Genomic DNA, 21,912 nt, shown 5'->3' with positions numbered 1-21,912 from the left:
AGGTGTATGCCACCACTGCCCAGCTGAAACAGATATTTTTAAACTAAAGGCCAGTTAACTTTATTTTTAGAAAGATTTTAGTTTTCATTACGTTTCTGTATGCATGTATCTTTGAAGGCACATGCCCTGGGGGGGAGGGGCAGAAAAGGGCATCAGATCTCTGGAGGCTGGAGTTGCAAGTAGGTGAGTGAATTCTCAGCAGGAGCAGTTCATGAAGAGCAAGCAACTTTCAACTGTGATGAGAGACAGTCTTAGTCTACACTGGCACTTAGAGGTCGCCCTTAGTAGCCTTCCTTTTTATTTAGTTTAGGACCTCAGTCTATGGGATAGTACTATCTACATTCCCTAAACAGTGCGGTATGTGACTATTTAAAATAAATCCACGACACAAAGAAATCCTGTCTTGAAAAACCACAGAGAGAGGAAGGAAGAAGGAAGGGATTGGAGAGAGAGAGAGAGAGAGAGAGAGAGAGAGAGAGAGAGAGAGAGAGAACACTCCTTGATTTAAAGTACGGGGAAGTGTGTGCGTTGTGTGTGTGTGTGTGTGTGTGTGTGTGTGTGTGTGTGTGTTTGTGTGTGTAGTTTATAGGGGTATTAAGCATCTGTGGCTTTGGAGATGTCCTGCCCACACTGAGGGACCATGGTCAAAGAAACCTGATGTGTGTTCATTAGGCAGATTTCAAACATCAACAATAGGGTACAGTGGGAGAGATCTGGTCAGGACCACACAGGCAGTTCAGGGGTTCTTCATCAATAACAAAGCCAGAGATGGGATTTACAGCAGTAATGAGAGGAGAGGATATAGTCTGGTCCTTCTGTTTGCCAACTGTATAACTTAAGTCACCTAGCTTGAGTTTCCTCCTCTGAAGAGTGAGGAAAACAGAACCATCTAAAGGGGCACTATGGGGACAGAATCAATAGCAAAGCACCTGGGAACAAACAGAAGATGCAGAAAGGAGATGGTAAGGCTGGCCTCCCGACAGAAACAAGACTGATATTCTGCTATCATCACAATGCCCCCATCGTGTGGATTAGCCCAGCAGGCCCTTCTTCCCAGATAGACTCCAGACACTGGAGAAGAGTAGACCACCAGGCTGCGTCCTTGCTCTGGTCTCAAGAGCATCTTCAATTTCTGGTACCCACTTTACTTCATTGTCCCTTAACTCTGGAGTGGCCCTATTCTCTAACAGCCCTCAGAGTAGCAGATATACCAAAGGGCCCTACATGAACTCTTGGAACATCTGGTGCAGTGCCTCTGCCTTGGGCACCTCTGCACCCAGCCAAGCAGACGCTCAGAAGGTAACCTTTAATACTTATGACACACGGTGTGTACTCACCTCTATCTGTGGTCTGTCGGCCTACCTGCCTCCTTTCTGTGTGTGTGTCTCAGACAAGTTCTTAACTATGGAGCCAGACTCACTATATAGACCAGCCTGGCCTCAAACTCACTGATGTCTGTCTGCCTCTGTATGTGCCAACATGCGTGGTCTATGACTCCTTCTCTTGATAACAGATGAGAGCAAGACCCACAGTGAACCCTGGAACCACATGTCCAGGATGGTCCCCAAAGAGGTCAGTGCCAGAAGTAGAAAGGAGTTGGTGAGGATCCCAAACACTAACTCATGATTGCTTCAATTGCTGCCTGGGGCTCACCCACACACAGATGCAACCCTCACACTCACAGCCAAAGAGTGGGTGTGAACAAAGGGTACCGGCTTATGGGGTGGGGAAGAAGGGAGGCTAACATATGCATGGGATGATGTGTACAAGATGGAGTGGGTGGGGAGAAAAAAGAAGAAAAGACAAACAGAGTCCAGATGCCTGTGTTTCTGGTAATTCCAATATGATAAAACATTGCAGTCTACAGTAGCTATCAGAGCACCACCGTTACTTCTGAAGATAATATTTTTTGGGGAAGGGGGAACCCCACAGACTTAGAAATGCTGGATAATATGATGGCTGACAGTTTAGGCTTTAGTGTTTTAGAATTAACCTTTAATCCAGAGATAACTATAAAACCAAAGAAGTTACTAATCCATTGTCATTTATCTAATCGTATCCAAATACTTTATATCACATCAGCCACACAAGAATGACCAATAAATGCTACCTGTTGTTAAATTTTATGAGACATTAGCCAGTACTCCCTGAAGCTTGTGGTTCAAGCAGCAATAAATATCCACGTCTGAAGCTAGAGCTATCTGCCAAGAGCGTCCTTCTCCCTACGCGAAGAAGGGCTGCCTGGCTGTCCCATGTCTGTTTTCACACACAGGACATTTCATACTGGTGTAAGAGAAAAGGGGTCCGGAAGGGACAGACCACAGGATGCAGAAATATGCAGGCATGGAAGCACTTCCCACTAGCCACACCCCTCTGAGCATACTCACCGAGTCTGGGTCTCTTTGCTGTTCAAGGAAAGCTGAAAATTCCACCAGGCGAAGCTTGGTTGTGCCAATGGAACGGCCCTGCCAGGCAGGGACGGAGGGAGCTGGGGCTGATGCAGGCTCAAACCCTGAAATAACAATTGTCACCTTTACACAAGTCCACATGTATGTCCTCCTAGACCTCCATGGGGCATTATTCCAAACACAGAGGACCTAGAAGGAAAGGACAACTCCCTCCACTAGTGCACTCAGGCAGTGAGGCAGCTAAGTGGACTGCTTGAGACTCACCATGAAGACAGCCTCAGCTAAGGTTAAGGGACTATGGCAGGAGGACACTGTGATGGTTAATGGTAAATGTCCATTGTCAGCTTGCTTAAATTTAGAATCACTACGGTTAAGTATCTATGAGGTTTAACTCAAGAAAAGGGAAGTGTCGCCCTGAATGAGCATAACGCCATCTCACAGCAACGGTCCTGAACATTGTATAAAAGAAACAGAGCTGAGCATCAGCATTCGTCTCTCTGCTTCCTGACTGTGGAGGCCATGTGACAGATGCCACCATGGACTATACCCTCAAACTGTGAACCCAAACAAAACTTTCCCCTCTTCAGTTCCTTGTATTGGTATTTTGTCAAAGCAACTAACATAGGTAGTTAATCCTGGGTAAAGGGAGCAGGCTGGAGAGCAAGCTAAGAATTGCTGAAGTGCCTAAGGAAATGCTTGCGAAGGAATCCAGTGAAGCATCCTGGCTTGGTGCATTGGGTCCTGCCATGGTACACTTGCTTCTATTGACTCATCTTTTATCTCAAGACTGGGAACATTCCCTCAGGATGCTTCATGCAAACAGAGGGCAACCCGGGACTGCAATTTGATTTGGGACACTAAAGGAAGGGGTAGATCAGGAATTATAGGGAAACTCAGAAATTTCAGCTGGGTGATACTATGTATATTTGGGTGAGAGAGTTCATGAGAAGCGGAGCCAGATGGGCCAGCCAGGTTCACAGTTTCTACTGTAAGCCCTTCATTACAGAAGGGAACCAAGAGGGAAGTGAAACTCACTAAGAAAGCTTAAGTTATCTGTGCTTAACTCAGATTTGCAGGACTTGGCTGTGAAGACAGCAACCACAACAACTTCCCCTTCTAAGTGGGACCCAGTGTCTTAAGTGAAAGTGCCCAGGCTTCCTGTTCCTGACAATCTCATAGGAAAAGCTCTTGGAAGAAATGTCTGTTTTTAAGTTTATTTGCTAATTTTTACCATCTAAATGTTTCACCTGCATATATGTATATGCACCATGTGCATGCCTGGTGTCCACAGGTCAGGAAAGGGGAATAGTATCCCCTGGAACAGGATTAACAAATAGTTATAAAGATACCATGTGGATGCTGTGAAATGAATCCAGGTCCTCTGCAATGGCAATCAGGGCTCTTAACCACTGAGCCATCTCTCTAGCCACGGGGGAAAGGAACTCTTGAGTGAAGAGACCAAGCGTCTGATGGGAGATGCCTGGAACTTTTCTGGGCTTCATGATAGGGTCCACCCTTAGAAGGGAAAAGAAGAAGGACGGCTGGTGGCCAAGACTAATACCACTGCACTGTAGTGACAAAAGAGACCAAGCTTCCCCTCACTCCCCATTGAAGAAGAAGCAGGGAAACTCACCTGGAATGGGGGCTGTGACTGCTGGCTGGATGGGGTAGGCCTGCTGCACAAAGGGCTTGACGCTAAAGACAAATGGTTAGCAAGAGTTAAAATCATGGATGCAGTGGTGGCTACCACCCAGGGCAGGCTCTGGCTTCCTGTAGTAACCTCCCATGACTCCATCACACTGCCTGGATCCCTGCCCGCACTGGGTTGCCCATCCCATGCTGAACTAGATCTACAAAAAGGAAGATTTTTCTAGTGAAGTCTTACCCACACAGACCAAGGTCATCTGTCAGAGCCCAAGGAAGGTTTAAGATGCCACAAGTCAGGATCTCCATTCTCCAGACCATGTGGCTCAATATATACAAAGAAAATTTCCTTTCTGCTTCATCCCCAGTTGCCCTTGACTCATAGGCTGAGCTTCCTCCCTGAATCCAAGGGGTCTCTGCGATTTTCTATCAGGCACCCCTATTGCAGGGACAGCCACAATAGAAAGAGATAGTATCCTTGCTGACCTCTGGCTGGTGAGGGAGACCCTGGTACTACAGCCAAAGCCACAAGTTTCTGGTTGTGTCATTGCTAATACTGAAGGTAGGAGAAAGGGATCTATACCTGTACTAACTCTCAATGGTGGACAGGTCTTCTCCATATAGGGACATAAGGAAAGGCAGATTCAGGGTCTTCCGTTTGACTGTCTTCTCTCCCTTATCCCCTAAGAAAGCCTGGCAGAGAAGAACTCCCCAGGGTGGGCTGCCTAACCCTGCTGTCTGGGCCCTTCACAGACTTACTCTTGTGAGGATCCTGGCTGTCCTGTCTGTATCATTCCAGGCCAGAACTGGAAGACAAAAAGCAAAGGCTTCAGGATTATAAGTTCTTGTCAAAGCACAGTTTGGGATGTGTCCAAATTATGCCCCTGCTGAAAAACACCAGACTGTTTCCACCCACCAGCTGTGGCATCATCTTTCTGGAGTACAGGTACTGTGTTTAAGACCATATCCTACCCCCGACCTGGTAATAGGGGGCTTCCTTTAGCTACCACATCCTGAAAACTCCTAAACCAAGAGGCAATGTGGAAGTACTTCAATTTATTCTGCAAGGGCTGGCCCTCCTCTACCACAAATACTTCCAGTACACCGATAATACATAGCTGTCAAGGTCCAATGAAGTGACACACGGATTTTGGAATAACGAAGCCAGTGCTGGGAGAAGCAACTAGGGTACTCATTTTTGCTGTGAGCATCCCTAAGACCTTTGGTGTCTGCTATTCCCCACCAAAAGGGAGAAATGCAGAATCCTTATAGTATTACTCATCTGACTGAACAAGTCACCTCTACTCATTACTGAGTGACCCCAGCTTCAGCATCTACAAAACGGCCATGACACTGAGACTACTGAAGATGGCCTTGGGGTAGCTTCTCAGCCTCCTGGAGCTGTCAACTGAAAATCTTACAAAGAATATTTTGCCCCTGTGGTTACTATAAAGTGACCCTGAGGACCCTGAGGACTAAGAACGAGGAAAAGGAGTGAAAGAGGCTGATCACAACTAAATGGGACACCAAAAACAAGATACTTAATTTCACCACTTTCCCTATTTTCTTCTTCCTCTTATTTCCCTTTTTCATCTCTTTTCCTTTCTTCCTCCCTACCAATCCTTCCATCCTTCTCTTTTCTTTGTAGACTCATCTCTCTCATCTCCCTTGCCTTATATATCTATCTACTCACCATCTATCTATTATCCTATTCACCTATTATCTATCTTTCCATCTTCTATCTCTCTCTCTCTTTCACTTTGTGATATTATGGTTTGTCCTAAAGGCTTCACATATGACGAGCAAGTACTCTACTGTTAAGCCACATCCTTACTTAGTCCACTTAAATTGTGTTTTAGATAGGGCCTCATCAAGATGACCAGGATGGCCTTGAACTTACTACATTGCCCAAACAGACTTTCAAACTTGTGGTCCTCCTAAATCTGTCTCCTGAGTAGCTATACCATCATACCCAGTAATCCGTCATTCTTGGATCTGGTTGCTTACTTACCCCTGGTGCCCCCGGGAAGGTAGGGCGTGGAATCCCAGGCAGCCCCAGCTTGTTATGGATGGCAGTAGCCGAGACGATCTGGGCTGATGACATGGCAGCCATGTGCTGTAAGGCCTTGTCCTTGGCAGTCTGATCCTTGAAGATGACAGTAACACACTGACTTAATACAGAACACATGGCTACCACGTGAGTTAAACAGTACAGCCACGAGCACAAAGACTAAAATACAGAGCCACACGGGGGGCCAAAAAAGCACACATGCACAGAGAGAAATCAAATGGCCAGGAGGCTGTGACTCCGGCTTATAGAACTGGGGCCACTAGCAAGCAATACCTAGCGGCAAAGTTGGGTTTTAAACCCTTAATCCGTTTTTCAATAGTTAGGAAGCCAAACAATGTATTCATTGTTTCTATTTCCAGAAAAATTCTCAATGTCTTACCATACTAGGGGTAGGGGTGACCCTGCTTTCAAGTGAAAGGTGAGAACAATGGTTATTAGCAGGGGCAGGGCCATCTACAGAAGGTAGAGAACACTATTTGGGTACCTGCCATCACTGGGACACAGTGCCAGCCCTGCTGGGTCATTCGAGGCCTAGGAACCCTGGCAAACATCTATGGAGGGGCAGTTCAGAAGCAGCAGATGGGCGGGGTTGGGGGGCAGCCAAGCAGCATGCTGTCGGGGGCACATGCTATGGGGCTAAGGCTACAGTGATTCCTTTACCAAGCTCAGGGTGTAAGGGATGCTACAGTCTTTCCTTTCCTAAATGGGTCTTTTCTACAAAGCCAAGACTGATAACATAAAGCTAGCAAAAAAAAAAAAAAAAAAAAAAGTCTGCCAAGCACAGCTAAAATACAGAATATTCAGGTTAGAGAATATACTTACCATGCTTGTTACCTGGATACAATAATAAACAGTTTGTTAAAAGGGTCACATACAAAGGTAGGGTTACTTTTATTCTTTAGTTAAAAAATACATATGTATATAAACACAACATTCAGGTGCTAGAAAAATGCATGTGAAACGTAGTCATTTTCTATAATTTAGGAAAGTACCATACAGATAGCTATCCAACAACAACCACTGACAGAATTGACCCCCTCCCCCAATTCCCTGACTGGTGGCTATGTGGTATCCCCCATTATAGATGGAACAACTAACTGTCAAGCCTTGTGTGTGGCAGGCTCCATGGGTCCATCAAGGCTTGAGGAATGAGGGTCTATACTCATAGGCCAGAGGTCACTGAAGCAGGAACAAAATAGTAACACCAACACATACTGTGGTGCCTTCCACTCAGCTGCCACTCAGAATTTATCGAAAGGACCAATGACTGGGAGGACATTAAGAGTCAGTCAGGAGGCAGCTTCCATATTTAGAGTTAACCAAAGGTAAGGAATAAATAGGACAGGCTGCCAAAGAGAAGGTCAAGAGGAGCTTGAGAATAAAATAAAACTAGTGAACAATTCTAGAAGCTTCTAACAAGGATGCATGTGATTATCCAAAATGTGGACAGCACCTTGCCCAGCACACCAGGAACACCATGAGAATTTTTCTGAAAGCTCATAACCAAGAGACAGATTCTCAAAGAATAAAAATATTCTATCACAAATGTCTTAAAAGAAAGTGGAAAAATAAGAAGGGGGAGTAGGAGGAGCTAAATGTGCATTTTCACATTTCTGTACTTTGTACTTGAGAGCCCTATACTAGCTCTCCAGGCTGTACTCAGACACTGATAACAGAAACCATGCTATGGTACCTTCTGCATCAAGGACACAGTGAAGGTCTGGGGAAGCTTGTTTGGTTGCTGGTCCCTGCTAGAATGGCCTAGGGTGACTAGAAAAGAAGCTTACCATCTTGGCCGGCACTCTTTCAAGCCAGGTTTTATTGGCTAGCCAGTCAAACCTCTAACCTGAAGCTTGTCTAACTTGAAGTTGATGCAAGTAAAATTTAAAGAGACAGATAGATGTGGAAATAGAATTTTATGATAGACTGGGAACATTTATGTGTCCTAAAGCAGAGCTGAGCCAACACACACAGATGTCATTAACAGTGAATTCATTTTGAAAGGCCGATGGCTTCACCTGGCCCCACTCATCCCCTCAGAAGGGAATCTATGGGCAATCTGGCTCTACTCACAGTGGAGAATGTCTGACACCAATACACACTTGCTAGTTTTCTTTGGGCCTATCACATTAGACTCCAGCCCTGAAGCCATTCAACCCCTGATAAGGTTATAAAAGCTCTCAGGGCAATTTGCTGAGATGGAGGTAATAGCAGAGGAATGGCCACAGGTGCTTACCCATGCTTCACAACTTCTTCAGGACCAGGGCTGAGTGATTTAAAACAGAGAGGTCCAGACATTTTGCCTGCTCAGCTGGTGTGAGTTTTGAGGAACTACAAAATCACTCCAGGACCTGGCTCTGCTCCGCGAGCAACTCCTGCAGCCTCTCAGAGACCTGTGAGTTCTGTGTTTATGAGATGCTGACGAGAGCAGTGATCCTGCCTGCCCTAGTGTGGAATGTGGTTGGTGCATTTTAGTGGACCCAGTAAGTCTCAGTGCATGTAAGAAATAAGAAACGTGAGCTACACACATACCAAATTAATTTCAATCTAAGATGTATTTGCACTTCTCAATGTTTCTGAGATGAGGATGAGATTTACAAAGAATGAACCTACTGCATTATTTTGAAACACTAGTAAAACAATATTGAGTTATACTCTGCCTGTTGCCGTCAGGAAATACTGAGTATGTGTGTACACAGGAGCACAGGAGAAGAAAATCCATGTTGTGTGTGTGTGTTGGGGGGGCACCTGGGACAAGTTCATATTCTCTGTTCCTTTTGAGCCCATGGCCTGGTGAGCTGACAGAGAGTAGCAAATATGGGCCAAAGATGCCAGGAAAGTCTAAGCTAGAGGTAAAAGTCTTGTTATCTACCCTCTTTTCCCCACCATTCAATTTATGCCGTACACCATCAAAGGCTCCATTGCCCCTACCCCATCTGCACAGCCCAGTATTACTCAAACTCCTAGGCCTGACCTGAAACTTCACAAACTGTTAATAACAGGCTTTCTTACTTTATGAAGACAAGTTCTGTTCTGCTGAGTGCCTCCTCTTTGTGACCAAATGTGGGATTAGAAAAATACCTATATGCAATATACATACTAGAAAGGCAGCAATGGGAATGTGCAAGGCTAAAGACGACACTCTTCTAGTCCAGGACACTGTATGAACCAGGCTCTAGATATCAAATGAGTTTCTCCCTCCTTTCTCATTGGTTTGCAAAAAACAATCTCATTGTCTCTGGACATTAGCCACAGACAAACTTTAAGGGTAATAAATTTAAAGAGAATGAATGCTCCCATGTACAGTATATCTCAGCTGCCATCCATTAATGAATGTGTGTGTGTATGTATATACACATATATACATATATAGCATATATAGATAACCTGTAAAGTCCTAATATATATAGAGTGTGTATACAAACCATATAACACACCAATTTATTCATAAACTATCATCTAGGATATGATATCACAGAGACCAAGAGTAAAACGCTCTCAAGAGCTATTAAACACTTTCCTGCAAACATATTTTTCCTAGCAACATGAAATTACAATGAAAGGGAGGGAAAATAGCAATTTGCTTGTAAAACCAATTTTTCCCCCACCAGAAAAAGACAAAACACAAAATACTTCCCTAAGAATTACTTTTGCAGATGTTTCTAATCAATCAAAGTGCCGATTCATGTGACCTCTGCAATAATTAGCCATGACCCTTGAGCAGATAAACATCACAAAAACATAAGGTGGTCTGGGCAAAAGATGGGGCACTTGAACATTTTCTAGCTACGATCTCTAATTTGCTTATCATTGCAGAAGGCGGGAGCAAATACAAAAGAGGCGATTCTGGTCAGGCCACAGCTCCTGTGGAGGAGGGAAGCCACATTCAGGGCTGGCCTGACTTGCTGCCTAATGAGTAGCAATTAATTCATGGTATTGTATTTCAAAATGCCGAAGACTCCATTCACATCAAAGAAAAAAATTTTTCAAGGCTTTTACACATTGTTCGTTTTCAAATGTACAGAGCTATGTTTAGCACTGTGTCATTGTCCATAGTCGTCCTTTTCTTCTGATGTGGGCCTTAGGCTTCACAAAGAACTGCAGATGAGGAGCTGGGTAAGTGAGCCTTGAGACTGTCCTAGGAATCAAGGATATAGGCCAGCTGTAGTCTGGAGCTAGGTCCTGGGAAAAGATGCCTTCCTGTGCTGTGCCCTTTTGTCTGGGAGCTGGTAGCAGAGCTCTGGAGTGAGAGCTAGCCCTCACTGCTCATCTTTGTCATCTCCTTCAAACTCAGAGGAGAAAGGCCAGCTGGAGGGAACCCATGTATAGCACCCTGAGTCAGGGACAAGAACCCTTTTGGGTACCTCTGAGAAAGAACCAGGGCTTTGGCACCAGGCAGGCTAAAGATTAGGGGTGAGATCTGTGACCCCACGCAGGTTACAAAGCTTTTCTGAGCCCTTACTGCCTTGTTGTTAAACAGGGGCAAGGGCAGCCCAGATCAGACAAGATGGCAACCTACTGGCCCACCATCCAGACTTCTCCTTCTATGACCTGCAGCTCAGGAGCTCTGGTCTTCGCTGTACAATCTTGCTTACCAATGTTATTCTAGAGTGTTCTCTGACAGGCCTTGGAGGTTGCTTAGCAAGAGATTTCTCAATTAAGGGATAAAAACATAGAACAGAACTGCTTCAGTTTACCCTTAAAAAAAAAAAAAATCTTTGAGGTCTGGTTTACCCTGCACAGAAAGGCAAACAGATCCAATGCTGGACTCACAAAGTCAGTCCTAGATTGCCATATTCCTGTTGGAGACTCTAATTCCACCCCACATCAGCTAAAGCACCTATGAGGTCAAAGGATTGGTCATGAAGGCAAGAGAACCTGAAGACTGGAACCTGAAGGAAGCTGGCATGGTTTCCCAAACCCAAGACACAGCCAGAAGGATGCAGGTTCTCATCAAGGTTTGGGACCTTGTGCTCTGTTCAAGTCCCACTATGTGTGGCTCAGTGGACCACAGGGAGTGAGGCATGTCTGCCTCCTATGGAGGAGGCCTTATTGGTAACACTGACTGGATACAGCAGGGAGCACTTGAGCAATACGTTCTTGAACTTGGAAGAATGAAATCAATGATTTGAACTTCAAGCTCTTTGCTTATTAGAAGGAATGGTGAACTGGAAAGAAAGGTCTAGTCGAAATCAAATCACAAACAAAGGGCCCAGGGAAGAAATTAAGAAAGGCCTCAGGAGAGTTCATATAGCTAATAATTTAGGCATTCACTGGACAGATCAGAGGCACATGCTCAGCTAAGGCACTGTTAGAGCTTTTCCTCATTGCATGCCACTGCCGGACACAAACAAATCTGCCCAAGACAGATTCCTGCCAAGGTGAGGACAGAGTGAAGGCCTCATTTCCTCTTCATATTTTCTCATGCTGTGCAATCGCTTCAACACAAACACGAGGTTGAAAGGCTGGCTCCAGCCATCTCCCTGACCATCTGCACAGCCAGGTATGGGTCCCACAGTCTCTGCCGTGATGGCACTGGACATCTTGGGTGAAGAAAGAAACTCAAGAGCAGAAATCTCTGTGTAAAAACTCCGCAGAGGAAATACGCAAAACACAGGAAACCAGCTGCATTATTTTTCCATGCCAGACTGAGTCTCAAACTGTATAAACTCCACCAGAGCTAATTTTGATGAATTCGTGGAGAGTAAAACGTATCAGAGTAGAGTAGAATTTCCAATATTACAAGCTGATCCTCAGACCACTATGCTGTCTCCTATATGCTATCCAAGATTTCACTAAGATTCTAAGTTGGAGGGGACTAGGGTATCAATGGCAAGAAATAAAAGCAGCGCAGGTTCGGCTGCAGCCGAACAAAAATCAAACATCAAACAGGCAGCTCCAAGGTAGCATCTGTGAGTTCCAATCCACCTACACCATAGACCTCTAGAGGCCACTTGCCTACTGCATTGTATGGGTCCCTCTTCAGCTTTGCTGAAGGAATCAGGACACCTACACAGCCAGGGGTCATCTACAACACTCACTCCCAGAAGAGCCATAGGTCAGAGGCGCTCTGTCAAAGCAGGGAAGCATCCTCAAAGATAAGCTCCCAGAGGCCTGGAGGAAGCACTTTTGCTTCTTTCTTAGGCATTTTGATCAAGATAAGATAAGCCCTTGACATCATGAATTGCTGCTATCTTGGTGCTCTGGCTATAAATGCCTTTCATTCCTTTCTCCATCTTCAGGGGTTCTTCTTGAGTGTCTACTTCAGTGGCTGACACCATCCTCCCTGCTCTGATGCACTGTTTCTTAGTGTCATTCCATATTTCCATGTTTCTTTTCCCCTTTTCACTCTGTTACACAAATCCAACCACAGCAGGAAAGTACTCAGCTGCTGGGGTCATCCCAAGTGACCAAGTCTGTCTTCTGAGGCTGCTATAAACGCATGGGAGTCTTGGCTGGTGTCAGGGGCAACAGCAAGAACTCTTGGTAGACAATGAGGGGCATCCGGCTAAATGCAATTTTAGGACAAGATGGGAAAGAGGTTTTTTTCCCCTTAGTTTTATTTTATCAAAGTAACAAAAAAAAGTCTTGGGAGCAGGGGGAGGGGGACTAAGTTTAGTTAGGGAAGAGAGGTCGGAGGAAATTAGAAAAAGCACAGAATAATGGTTTTCCTCTTGATTGTTCAGTAACAACAACAAAGTGACTTCTGGAGCACACAAACCTAAGTATTGTATTTTGCTTTTTGAGGCTTAGCTATGGTTGGCCTAGGAGACTGACCATACTTTGTGACAATACCCCTGTCTCCTAGTACTGTCATTACAGGTAAGAGTAAGCATATATGACCATGTACTGACCTTTATATACTTACAATTTAGCAAAAAGTCAAAGCTTCATAGTTAATTCTGATGCATGTACTTGGCTTAAAAGAACCCAACCTTTAAGAAGTTCAGGGTCTCCCCCCCCATCTGTGTGTGTGTGTGTGTGTTGCACACATGTACACACCTTCCTCAATCACTCTCCACCTTATTGTTCTGAAACAAGGCTTGGCTGGCTGCCTAGGAAGCCTAAGGAACTCCTAGGGACCTCTCCAGCAGTAGGATTGTAGACATGTGGTATGCCCTGCACCCAGCTTTTACATAGGTGCTATGTAAGGACTTCCTGTTTACTTGGCAACTTTACTGACTGCCATGCCCCAGCTCTTAACACATTACTTTTTAAATGTGTTACTGAAAATCTTACTCAGGAGGCAGGAGAGAGTACTGGCTGCTCATCCAGAGGTCCTGAGTTCAATTCTCAGCACTCACATGGCAGCTCACCACTATCTATAATGGAATCTGATGCCATCTTCTGTTGTACAGAACACTTGTGTACATAAATAAATATTGTTTAGAAGTTCTATCATATATTCTATAGACTTAAGAACAGGACTAGTATCCATAATTCTCTTTAAAAACACTGAGATGGGTGGGCCAGTGATGGTGCACACCTTTAATCCTAGCACTGGCGGTGGGGGACAGAGGCAGGTGATCTCTGGAGTTCGAGGCCAGCCTGGTACTCAAAGTGATTCCAGGACAACTAGGATTGTTACACAGAGAAATCCTGTCTCAGGGGGAAAAGAAAAACCAAAACTGGGAAGGGAGATCAAAGCAGTCACAGTAGGGGAAGTGGAGGCTGACCATAAGGGACAACCAAAGGCAACTGAGGAGGGCCCAGGCTGTACAGGATCCCCTGGTCCAGGCACCTACTTCTCCTACTACACTGTCATAGTTCAGGCACTAACCACTAATTAGGCTGGTGCCTCCAGCTTGGCCTCTCTTATTAGCTATCTTCCTAGAGCAAGTTGCAAGATCTTTCCAGAAAGATCTTATGAATAACCTCTGTGTGCTCCCCGCTTCAGTGAGATAACACAGGGCTACTCCAATCACTGCCCAGGAACCACCTCCACTGTACTCTTCAGGGTGCTCTAGATACCCTACCCATATGAAAACTTAAGAGATTCCTCTATGCCCAGTTCTAACTGTCTCCCCTCCACAGAGTTGTCTCCAATGTCCCACTCTTGGACTGGGCATTCTTTCTTCTATGGGCCCTGTTTCAGGTCTACTGCAGATTCCTGGCTGTGAGAAACTGACCAGGGCATCAGCACAAAGTTTAGTGTTTTCCAAAATTACCAGCTCTACCAAGTCAAGGCCTATAATGCACCAGGGATGAAGAAACCCCAGAGGCTGAATGAAGCAATCACTCCCTTGTTTTTAAAGTTCAACAGGACCTTTTCCTGTGTGCTAAGATGGAAACAGACAGAGCCTATAGTCACTCTGAGAACCAGTCAGCAGCAAAACAGCTGACCTTTAGAATTTATGCTAACAGATTTTCAGCGGAGTGACTGCAGCTGGAACTTCCGTTGAGAATGCTATAACAGAGTTCTGTCACCTCTGTGAGTCGTCTTTTTTTTTTTTTTTTTTTTTTTTTTTTGCTCAGAGAAACAGGAGCCAGGAACACACACTGCAAGTGGGACCCTAAGGATGAAACAATATCTCCCACCTAGGTTAGAGGACTCCTTGGCCTTCTGCCTGAGGTAGGGACGGTGATTTCTCAAACTGTATTCCATGGAGCAACCAAAGGACAATGTAATGCTAAGGATCTGAGACAGTGGGTGTCAAAGTCACCTTCATATTTCATGTTATAGTTTCACGGTTTCAGTAAGATTTCCAACTTAAAATATAAGTTTTGCTGATTTTTATGGGCTGGGAAGATGACTATGGGCTAGCATCTGAGTGAGTCTGAATTCCCCAGCATCAATATAAATGGGGGGGGGGGTTGTGGAGATCATAGCCTTTTCTGTAATCCCGACACAGTCAGAAACAAGGGATCCTGGAGCAAGCTGGATGGCTAGAGCAGCCTAGTCAGTGAGCTCTGGAGCTCTGGCTCAATATAAGGTGGCGAAAGATTGAGGAAAACATCCAATGTCAACACATCTACCACCCCCCATACACACCACAAATATAAAAGGAGAGGTGCCCTGTCAACTTGTCACAAGCTAGAGTGATTAGGAAAGAGGGACCTCCATTGAGAAAATGCCTCCATCAGATTGCCTCATAGCAACTTTAGGGGTATTTTCTTGATTAATAATTGATAGGGATGTGGGAGGGCCAAGCCTACTAGAAGTGGGGCCACCCCTGGGCAGGTGGTCCTGGGTTATATAAGAAAACAGGCTGAACAAGCCAGTAAGTGGTGTTCCTCCCGTTCTCCTTTAAGTCTTGCCTCCTGGTCCCTGGCCTGAGTTTTATGAGTGATGGAGTGTGACCCAAGAGCTGCTTTTGTCACAGAGCTTTACCACAGCAAACAAGAAGGCTACTAGAAAACCAGTAGTCTAAAGAATTCCCTCACACCCTGTTTTAATAAAGGAGAAACAATTAGACTTGGGATGGAGAGATGGCTCAGGGGGTAAAGGTGACTGTCTGACAAGAGACCCATATGCTAGAAGGAGAAAAAAAAAAAAGACACCAAAAAGTTGTTCTCTGATCTCCCTGCACACACACACACACACACACACACACACTTAAAGCAAGTAGGCTCATTGGAAAGTGTACCCATCAAAGACCTAGACATATAATGCCAGATTTTGTCATCTCTGTGGGAAGACAAGGAAATGAGACCCTGGTTTTAGTATTCACAGGAGGTGTACAGACACCACCCCTCCTTCACCCACCTACTCCAAACACACAGCCCACTTTGATATCTGGGCATATGCATTGCCAATGAGAATAGACCAGTGGTAGCCAAGTCATCTGCCATCTTCTCCAACAAAAGCTTCCTACATCTCTCTCAAGGAAAACACAGTATCTCATGTAATCTTGGCCAATTCCTGCCACCCCCACTGCATACCTGGAAGCTATTTGTGTTATTTTCAATATGATTTCAAATTACTTAGTGAGCTTATCTCATCATTTAATGTGGGAGTTCAACTAGGACAATCAGCCTGTCTCTGTGGCGAACTCAGTGAAGATACCCATTGCTGTGTCTTTCCAGTGTGCTGCAAGACACCAGAGCCCAGCAGAGAGAGCTGAGACAGGACTCAGAGATCACCTCCTCCCTTGCAAGACCCATGTTCTGCTGATGGCTAGTGAAGCAACATCAGATTAAAATGTCCATGGGATAAGCAGCTATACCAACAGCCAGCCTTTTTTCTCCTTGATTGTCCCAAAGCCCTTCCAGTGATGACAAGGTACCACAATCACTAAGTCACTGGTGACCACCAGTGTCTACTCCAAATGACCTCCATATATCAGTTTCATTGTACAATGAAGGCACTTAGTAGAAGGGCTGTGTATCTGGCTCCACTCCTCTATACTGTGCTGGCATGAAGACTTCTGCTAGTTTAGGATTCTGAAAGAACTAGGTTCAAATACTTTCTTGTGAGTCTGGGTAGCTTCTGTCAAGTCAATTAGGGACCTAACCCATTGAACTGTAATTTCTTGCCAATTTTTTTTCTTGCTATCAGAATAATGTACAGGTAACTTGTGGGCTTAAACATCTGTCCTTGAAAGCCCAGAGACTGAAGGGCATTCCTCAGGCACATGGTCATGATGGTCCCTCCACATCAAAGGGCAGCCCTTTCTACTATGAGCCAATAGTGCCCTGTATCTGAGTCCCATTTACATGGCTAGTTCTGGGACAGGGAGTTGGCTACCAAGCATCCACCTATCAGTGCCAAGCCTGGAACATTTGGTAGAAATTAGCTGATGTAGATAGACAGACACAGAGGACTCCATTTTTTTCTTTCTTCTTTTATGTTTATTTGTTTTTTTTGTTTTGTTTTGTTTTGTTTGTTTTTTGAGAAAGGGTTTCTCTGTATAGCACTGGCTGTGTTGGAAAAGAGATCTATCTGCCTCTGGTGTTGGGATTAAAGGCGTGCTACACCACTACCCTTCAAGGACTCTATTTCGAAAAGAATGAAAAAGGCCACAAGAAGGCAGCAGCACTTCTCAGGGTCAAAAGCTAAGCCTACCTCCTATGTACCTCCAAGGGCATGCTGAAAGTGGGGAGGAAGCACTCTTTTTTATTGTTTAGGAACAAATATAATACACACACACACATGTCTGTCTGAATACAGGTGTATGCAGAAAGTTGAAAAGCCTCCAAGTGATTTCTCATACCTTAAGGGGATCCCTTCTGAGGCAGACAGGTTTTAATCACCTTCTGAGGTTTCCATCCAGCCCCCGCCCCAAGGCCACCCCCACCCTATAATCCTCCAGGGAACACACACATAGTGAAGAAATAGTTTGTCACATCACAGATGGAAATACAAAATTGGTATCTATAAACTTCTTTGTACATCATTAATTCATCAGCCTAGAGAAACTAGAATCAGAGTGAGAACTTGAGCAAGCACATCCACATAGAGAGTATAGCACCTTTGGTTAAAAAGCAGGGTCTAGAAAGTTCCTTTAGCCTTCCAACTGCTCAGCCAGTGCAGCTCAAAGCCAGCCACCGTCAGCCACACGTGCGAGCGAGCAAGCATGCTGCCCACTGCAGAGCGCACAGCCTACGTTCCTTCCTACCCTAGTTCTGTGCCAGTCGGCAAGGTTTGCTTTTTTAAAGTTGGTGGCTTTGGGGAAGGGGTCCCAGTGTTCAACACTGTTTTGGTGTGGAAGAAAACCACAAAAGTAATGAGTGAGTTGGGGGAGGGGAGCTGTGTGAGAATAGCAACAATATGGTCCTAAATTAATTTTTACTGTGAACTAAAGACCTTCCCAGAAGCCGTGGATGAGTGCATCGCAAAGACATAAAGGTCGTGCACGCTTTACTATAATCTCCAGAGCAGGAAAAGAAACTAGAAATTAAAAAATTATCAATGTCTTAGTTTTATTTATGAATGTGAAAGGTACTTGGTTATAAATGAGGCACATATGAAAAAGCTCTACATAAACCTGCACACCAGTTTGAGAATTTAGTTATCTCCAAGACCCATACTGGTAGATCTCTTTATCTCTCTATCCCTTTTCTGTATTTTTGAGATGGTATTCCATTACGAATTTGTAGCAATCCTCCCCGCTTCTGCCTCTTATGTATTCGGGTCACCAGTATAAGCTACCATGCCTGGTTGAGACTTCTCTACTACAAAGACCTATTTAAAAAGAAAAAAAAAACACAGCATGTCAGACAATGTGGAAGACAGCTGATGAAAATCTGTGAAGGTGAAAATGTATTTCCTTAAGATTACTATTATTTATGTTATTTATGTTATTTATGTATATGTGTGTTTTGTGGATGAGGCCAGAAAATGGCATCAGATCCCCTGGAACTGGAGTTGCAGACGGTTGTGAGCTGGCCACCAACATGCTGGAAACTGAACCTGTGTTCTCTGGAGGAGCAGCCGGTGCTCTTAACCACTGAGCCATCCTCTCCAGCACAGTAAGTATTTTTTTTTTTTTAAATACATTAAAAACCCAAACTAGAATCATTTCTAAATGTGTGTCATAGAGTCATTTCACAACTTGAGATGATTTCTTTTTTCTTTCCCTTTCTTTTTCCTTTTTTTTTAAACTGTTTCTCTAGGTACAGATTGATAGCCCAGTGCCACAGGGAGGTTATTAGCATATTTTTATTTTGTTTTTTTAATCACGTTTCTGTGCTGAAGTTATCAAGACCAGCTCTCTGCTGCGATTGCGTTGTTACTGGGAACACGCACACGCTCACACACACAGGGAGTTTAATGTGAGGCCAATCCAGAAACAGAGAGATTAGACACAAAGAAATGTAAACAGCCCTCACATGCTAGGAAGCTAGGTTACAAGAATCCCGGCACCAGGCATTCACCAGTCACCATGGAAAACAGGAAGTGAGGTGCATAGCAACCACGAGCCAAAAAGCAGAAAAGCGCATACCTTTAGCTTGGAATGAAAATCACGAGATTTCCTTCTGGCAAGAACCTGAATGTGACTAGACACCTGCAGGGTAGGGGAAGGGAGGAAAACAAAGGAAAAGCCTGTAACCATGGAGATGAAAAGCCCCCTACAACTGGGCAAGCCAGACGTACCTTAATGGCGGCTTGAATTTCTCGAACTTTCTTTCTTGCTAAGACCTGTATATGACTAGACACCTACATTTTTCGGGTTTATGCGGGGGGGGGGGGGGAACAAAACAAGAAAAAACAAAAACAAAAAAAAAACAAACAAAAAAAAGGAAATCAAATATAAAATAGCTATTCCTTGGGAGGGGCGGGGTGGGGGAAGGTTATTTGCATCTCAATGAAGCTCTGCAGTTAGGAACATACAGTCCCAGCCAGACACCAAGCCCCCAGCACTGATCTTAAGCTTTACAAACCATAGGGTCCTCAATGCAGTGACTTGGGCAGGCTCACTTCCCTTGTTCCCACCTGAAGAGATCACAGGTGAGTGTCCAGGTAAACCTCATTTGGAGAGCCATTAGTGGGGAGGGGAGGAGTGTTTTTTTTTTTTTTTATGAAATTAAAAAGGCGGGAGTAGAGGTATATATGAAAATATTTACGCCTTGGTATGGGGAGGTAAAATCCCCCTTTCTCAATTTAGAGAGGACTGTCCGTAAATTGGCCTGTCCTACACAATCACAGCTGAGGCTGGGAGGGGTGTTCTGATCTCCTGGAGGACTGTAGATGCTGTGGCAATTGCTGAAATAACCCTGACACATAAATTAGATCTCCGAGACAAATGGGACCCAGTTAGCAGAGCTCTTTTTTCCCCCTTCCTTAAAATTTCTTTAATCCTTCTACTCTTTTGGGAATCAACTGGGTGCCAAGTGGATCTGCATATTATTACAAAACGAAATGTGTGAATACAGCCAGGCCAGCCAGCCAGTTAAAAATCTGGGTTGAAAAACCACTCTGCTTTGCTGAACAACACACTGGAGAGGTGTGGCCAAATCGGGCCTACAGGCACCCTGAGGATGGTGCTGGGTGTGGAAACCCAGCCAGGTAGGCCTCTGACACACACTGGGCAGGCACACCAGCATCTATTTCAGTGGGACTTGATTAAACTTTAAAAAGCCCCAAGTGAAGGGGTCAGCAGACAAGTGAGCAGAACTCACTGGCCAAAAGCCAGCTCATCACTGCTGTCTGCACTGGGAGATTCTGAACCTTCCCATTATAAGTTCTAAGGCCTGGGTTCTCTGGCAGTTACCTCATTTCAAACTCTCCAGTGACTCTGACAACAGGACTCAGCATTAGCAAGGATCTTTTGGTGGTTAAAGCTGTTTTTTGAGTTTCAATAATTCGCTTTCTTCCCATTTGCAGAGAAGCAGGGCTCCCCATCCTCTTCAGCCCTCCATCTGGCTCCAGCTGACACTCATTTTCACCCAGACTCTTGTCTGAGGCCCTGACTCAATGAGGACCATGGCTGGGTGCATCCCCAGCAGACAGGGTCTGCCTGCCTCTGTGCTGGCAGGAGGCCACCCATTTCTGCTGACTCAGCACAGAGCCAGCACAGGCAGCATTTCTGGGGGACAGCCCAGCCCCCTGATCCACACTCCAGAAAGGGGATCTGGGGAAAGGGGGGGACAGGGCTACTGCTGCTCAGCCTTAAAGAGACACGGGTGAGTTGGCTGCATTCAGGCCTCAGCTATCCCCTCACCCCCTTTAATTATTTTGAAATGAGGTCTCTCACAATGCTGCCCGAGCAGTCTTGAACTCCTGTGTTCAAAAGATCCTGAAGCCTCAGGCTCCCAAGTAGCTGAGATTAGAGGTATATGCTACCACATCTGGTTAGCTGCAGCTGCTGAACTCTGTGCTGTGTCATTCCACATAGGTTAACAATTAAAAAAAAAAAAAAAGAAAAAGAAAGAAAGTTTTCCATCAATGACCCATCCATTACATGGGTCATTTTGTTTTCTTTTTTCTGATTTTAGAGACTGCTCTCCCACCCATTCCAATTGTGAACTTGATCACATCAGAAATATGGGCTGCTTTGTGTCCAAAAGAACCAGGGACCGTAGAGCCCTGGCCAGAGTCAGAAGAGAATATCCAATCCTGTTCTGCAGCATCTAAAGATTGTAACTGCTTTATAGTTACAGCAGCAGAGGCTGACAAAAGGCCATTGCTAAAGAAGCCACAGTGCCCTGGAAGTGTATCGCTCAGTATCGTATTTAGGCCATTGCCAAAGGCCACTGGTGTGACTTCATTGAAAGCATGACAATTATGTAATCGTTTCGGGATGTTAAAATGCACAGAACCTCCAAGTGTCTTGGCTTGCCAGGGTAAGTGCACCTGCAGCCTTCTGCAACTCTGGCAGATGTTAGGGAGGTGGAAACAAGATGGCAGGATTGAAAACACCTGAGCAAGGAGAGGTTCAGACACTGGTTTGGCAGTGTGTGTATGATAGCACACTAGTGCGTGCTAGGGCCACAGAAGTGGTAAGAGTGGAAAAAGCCACAGCACACCTACAGGGCGAACTCCTTACAGGGCACTGGGCCTAGGGCTCCTAGAGCTGAAGCACAGCAGCCAAGGCAGCCCAACATCTCCGGGCCATTCGCTGACATGCAAACCTTGCAGGCGGGTACTGTACCTGCTTCCTGGTCCTTGTCTTCCCTGTCCTGAGTTTGATGTATCTGGCTATCAATTCATTTCTACCTGCAAGAAAGAAGAATTTATAATAAGGAGACTACTTAAGGATAAGTAAACAAAACCCTTAAAACAGTGGTTCTCAACCTTCCTAATGCTGCAGCCCTTTAGTATTGTTCCTCATGTTGTGACTAACTATAAAATAATTTTGTTGCTACTTTGTAACTATAATTTTGCTACTGTTATGAATCATAATGTAA

The 21,912-nt window shown here is 44.9% G+C and overlaps 1 protein-coding gene across 6 annotated transcripts in view; it reads right to left on the bottom strand.

Annotated features, from left to right (window-relative positions):
• The window catches only part of Tead1 (TEA domain transcription factor 1), a 216,949-nt gene that overhangs the window by 35,328 nt on the left and 159,709 nt on the right, over positions 1–21,912 (bottom strand). For 4 of the 6 annotated variants that reach the window (XM_051192703.1, XM_051192705.1, XM_051192704.1 and 1 more), the window contains exons 3-9: positions 21,657–21,721; positions 19,160–19,222; positions 19,008–19,070; positions 6,064–6,198; positions 4,812–4,858; positions 4,042–4,103; positions 2,388–2,512 (exon numbers count right to left, since the gene is read on the bottom strand). In XM_051192703.1, coding sequence (XP_051048660.1) covers positions 2,388–2,512; positions 4,042–4,103; positions 4,812–4,858; positions 6,064–6,198; positions 19,008–19,070; positions 19,160–19,222; positions 21,657–21,721 — 560 coding nt within the window. The remainder of the gene's footprint in view (positions 1–2,387; positions 2,513–4,041; positions 4,104–4,811; positions 4,859–6,063; positions 6,199–19,007; positions 19,071–19,159; positions 19,223–21,656; positions 21,722–21,912) is intronic. The other 2 variants (XM_051192702.1, XM_051192701.1) reach the window with 2 other exon arrangements.

This window comes from Phodopus roborovskii, unplaced genomic scaffold, assembly GCF_943737965.1.
Source record: "Phodopus roborovskii unplaced genomic scaffold, PHOROB, whole genome shotgun sequence".
Lineage (NCBI taxonomy): Eukaryota > Metazoa > Chordata > Mammalia > Rodentia > Cricetidae > Phodopus > Phodopus roborovskii.
Note: the sequence above shows the minus strand (reverse complement) of the source record. Positions and strands in the feature narration are given on the sequence as shown.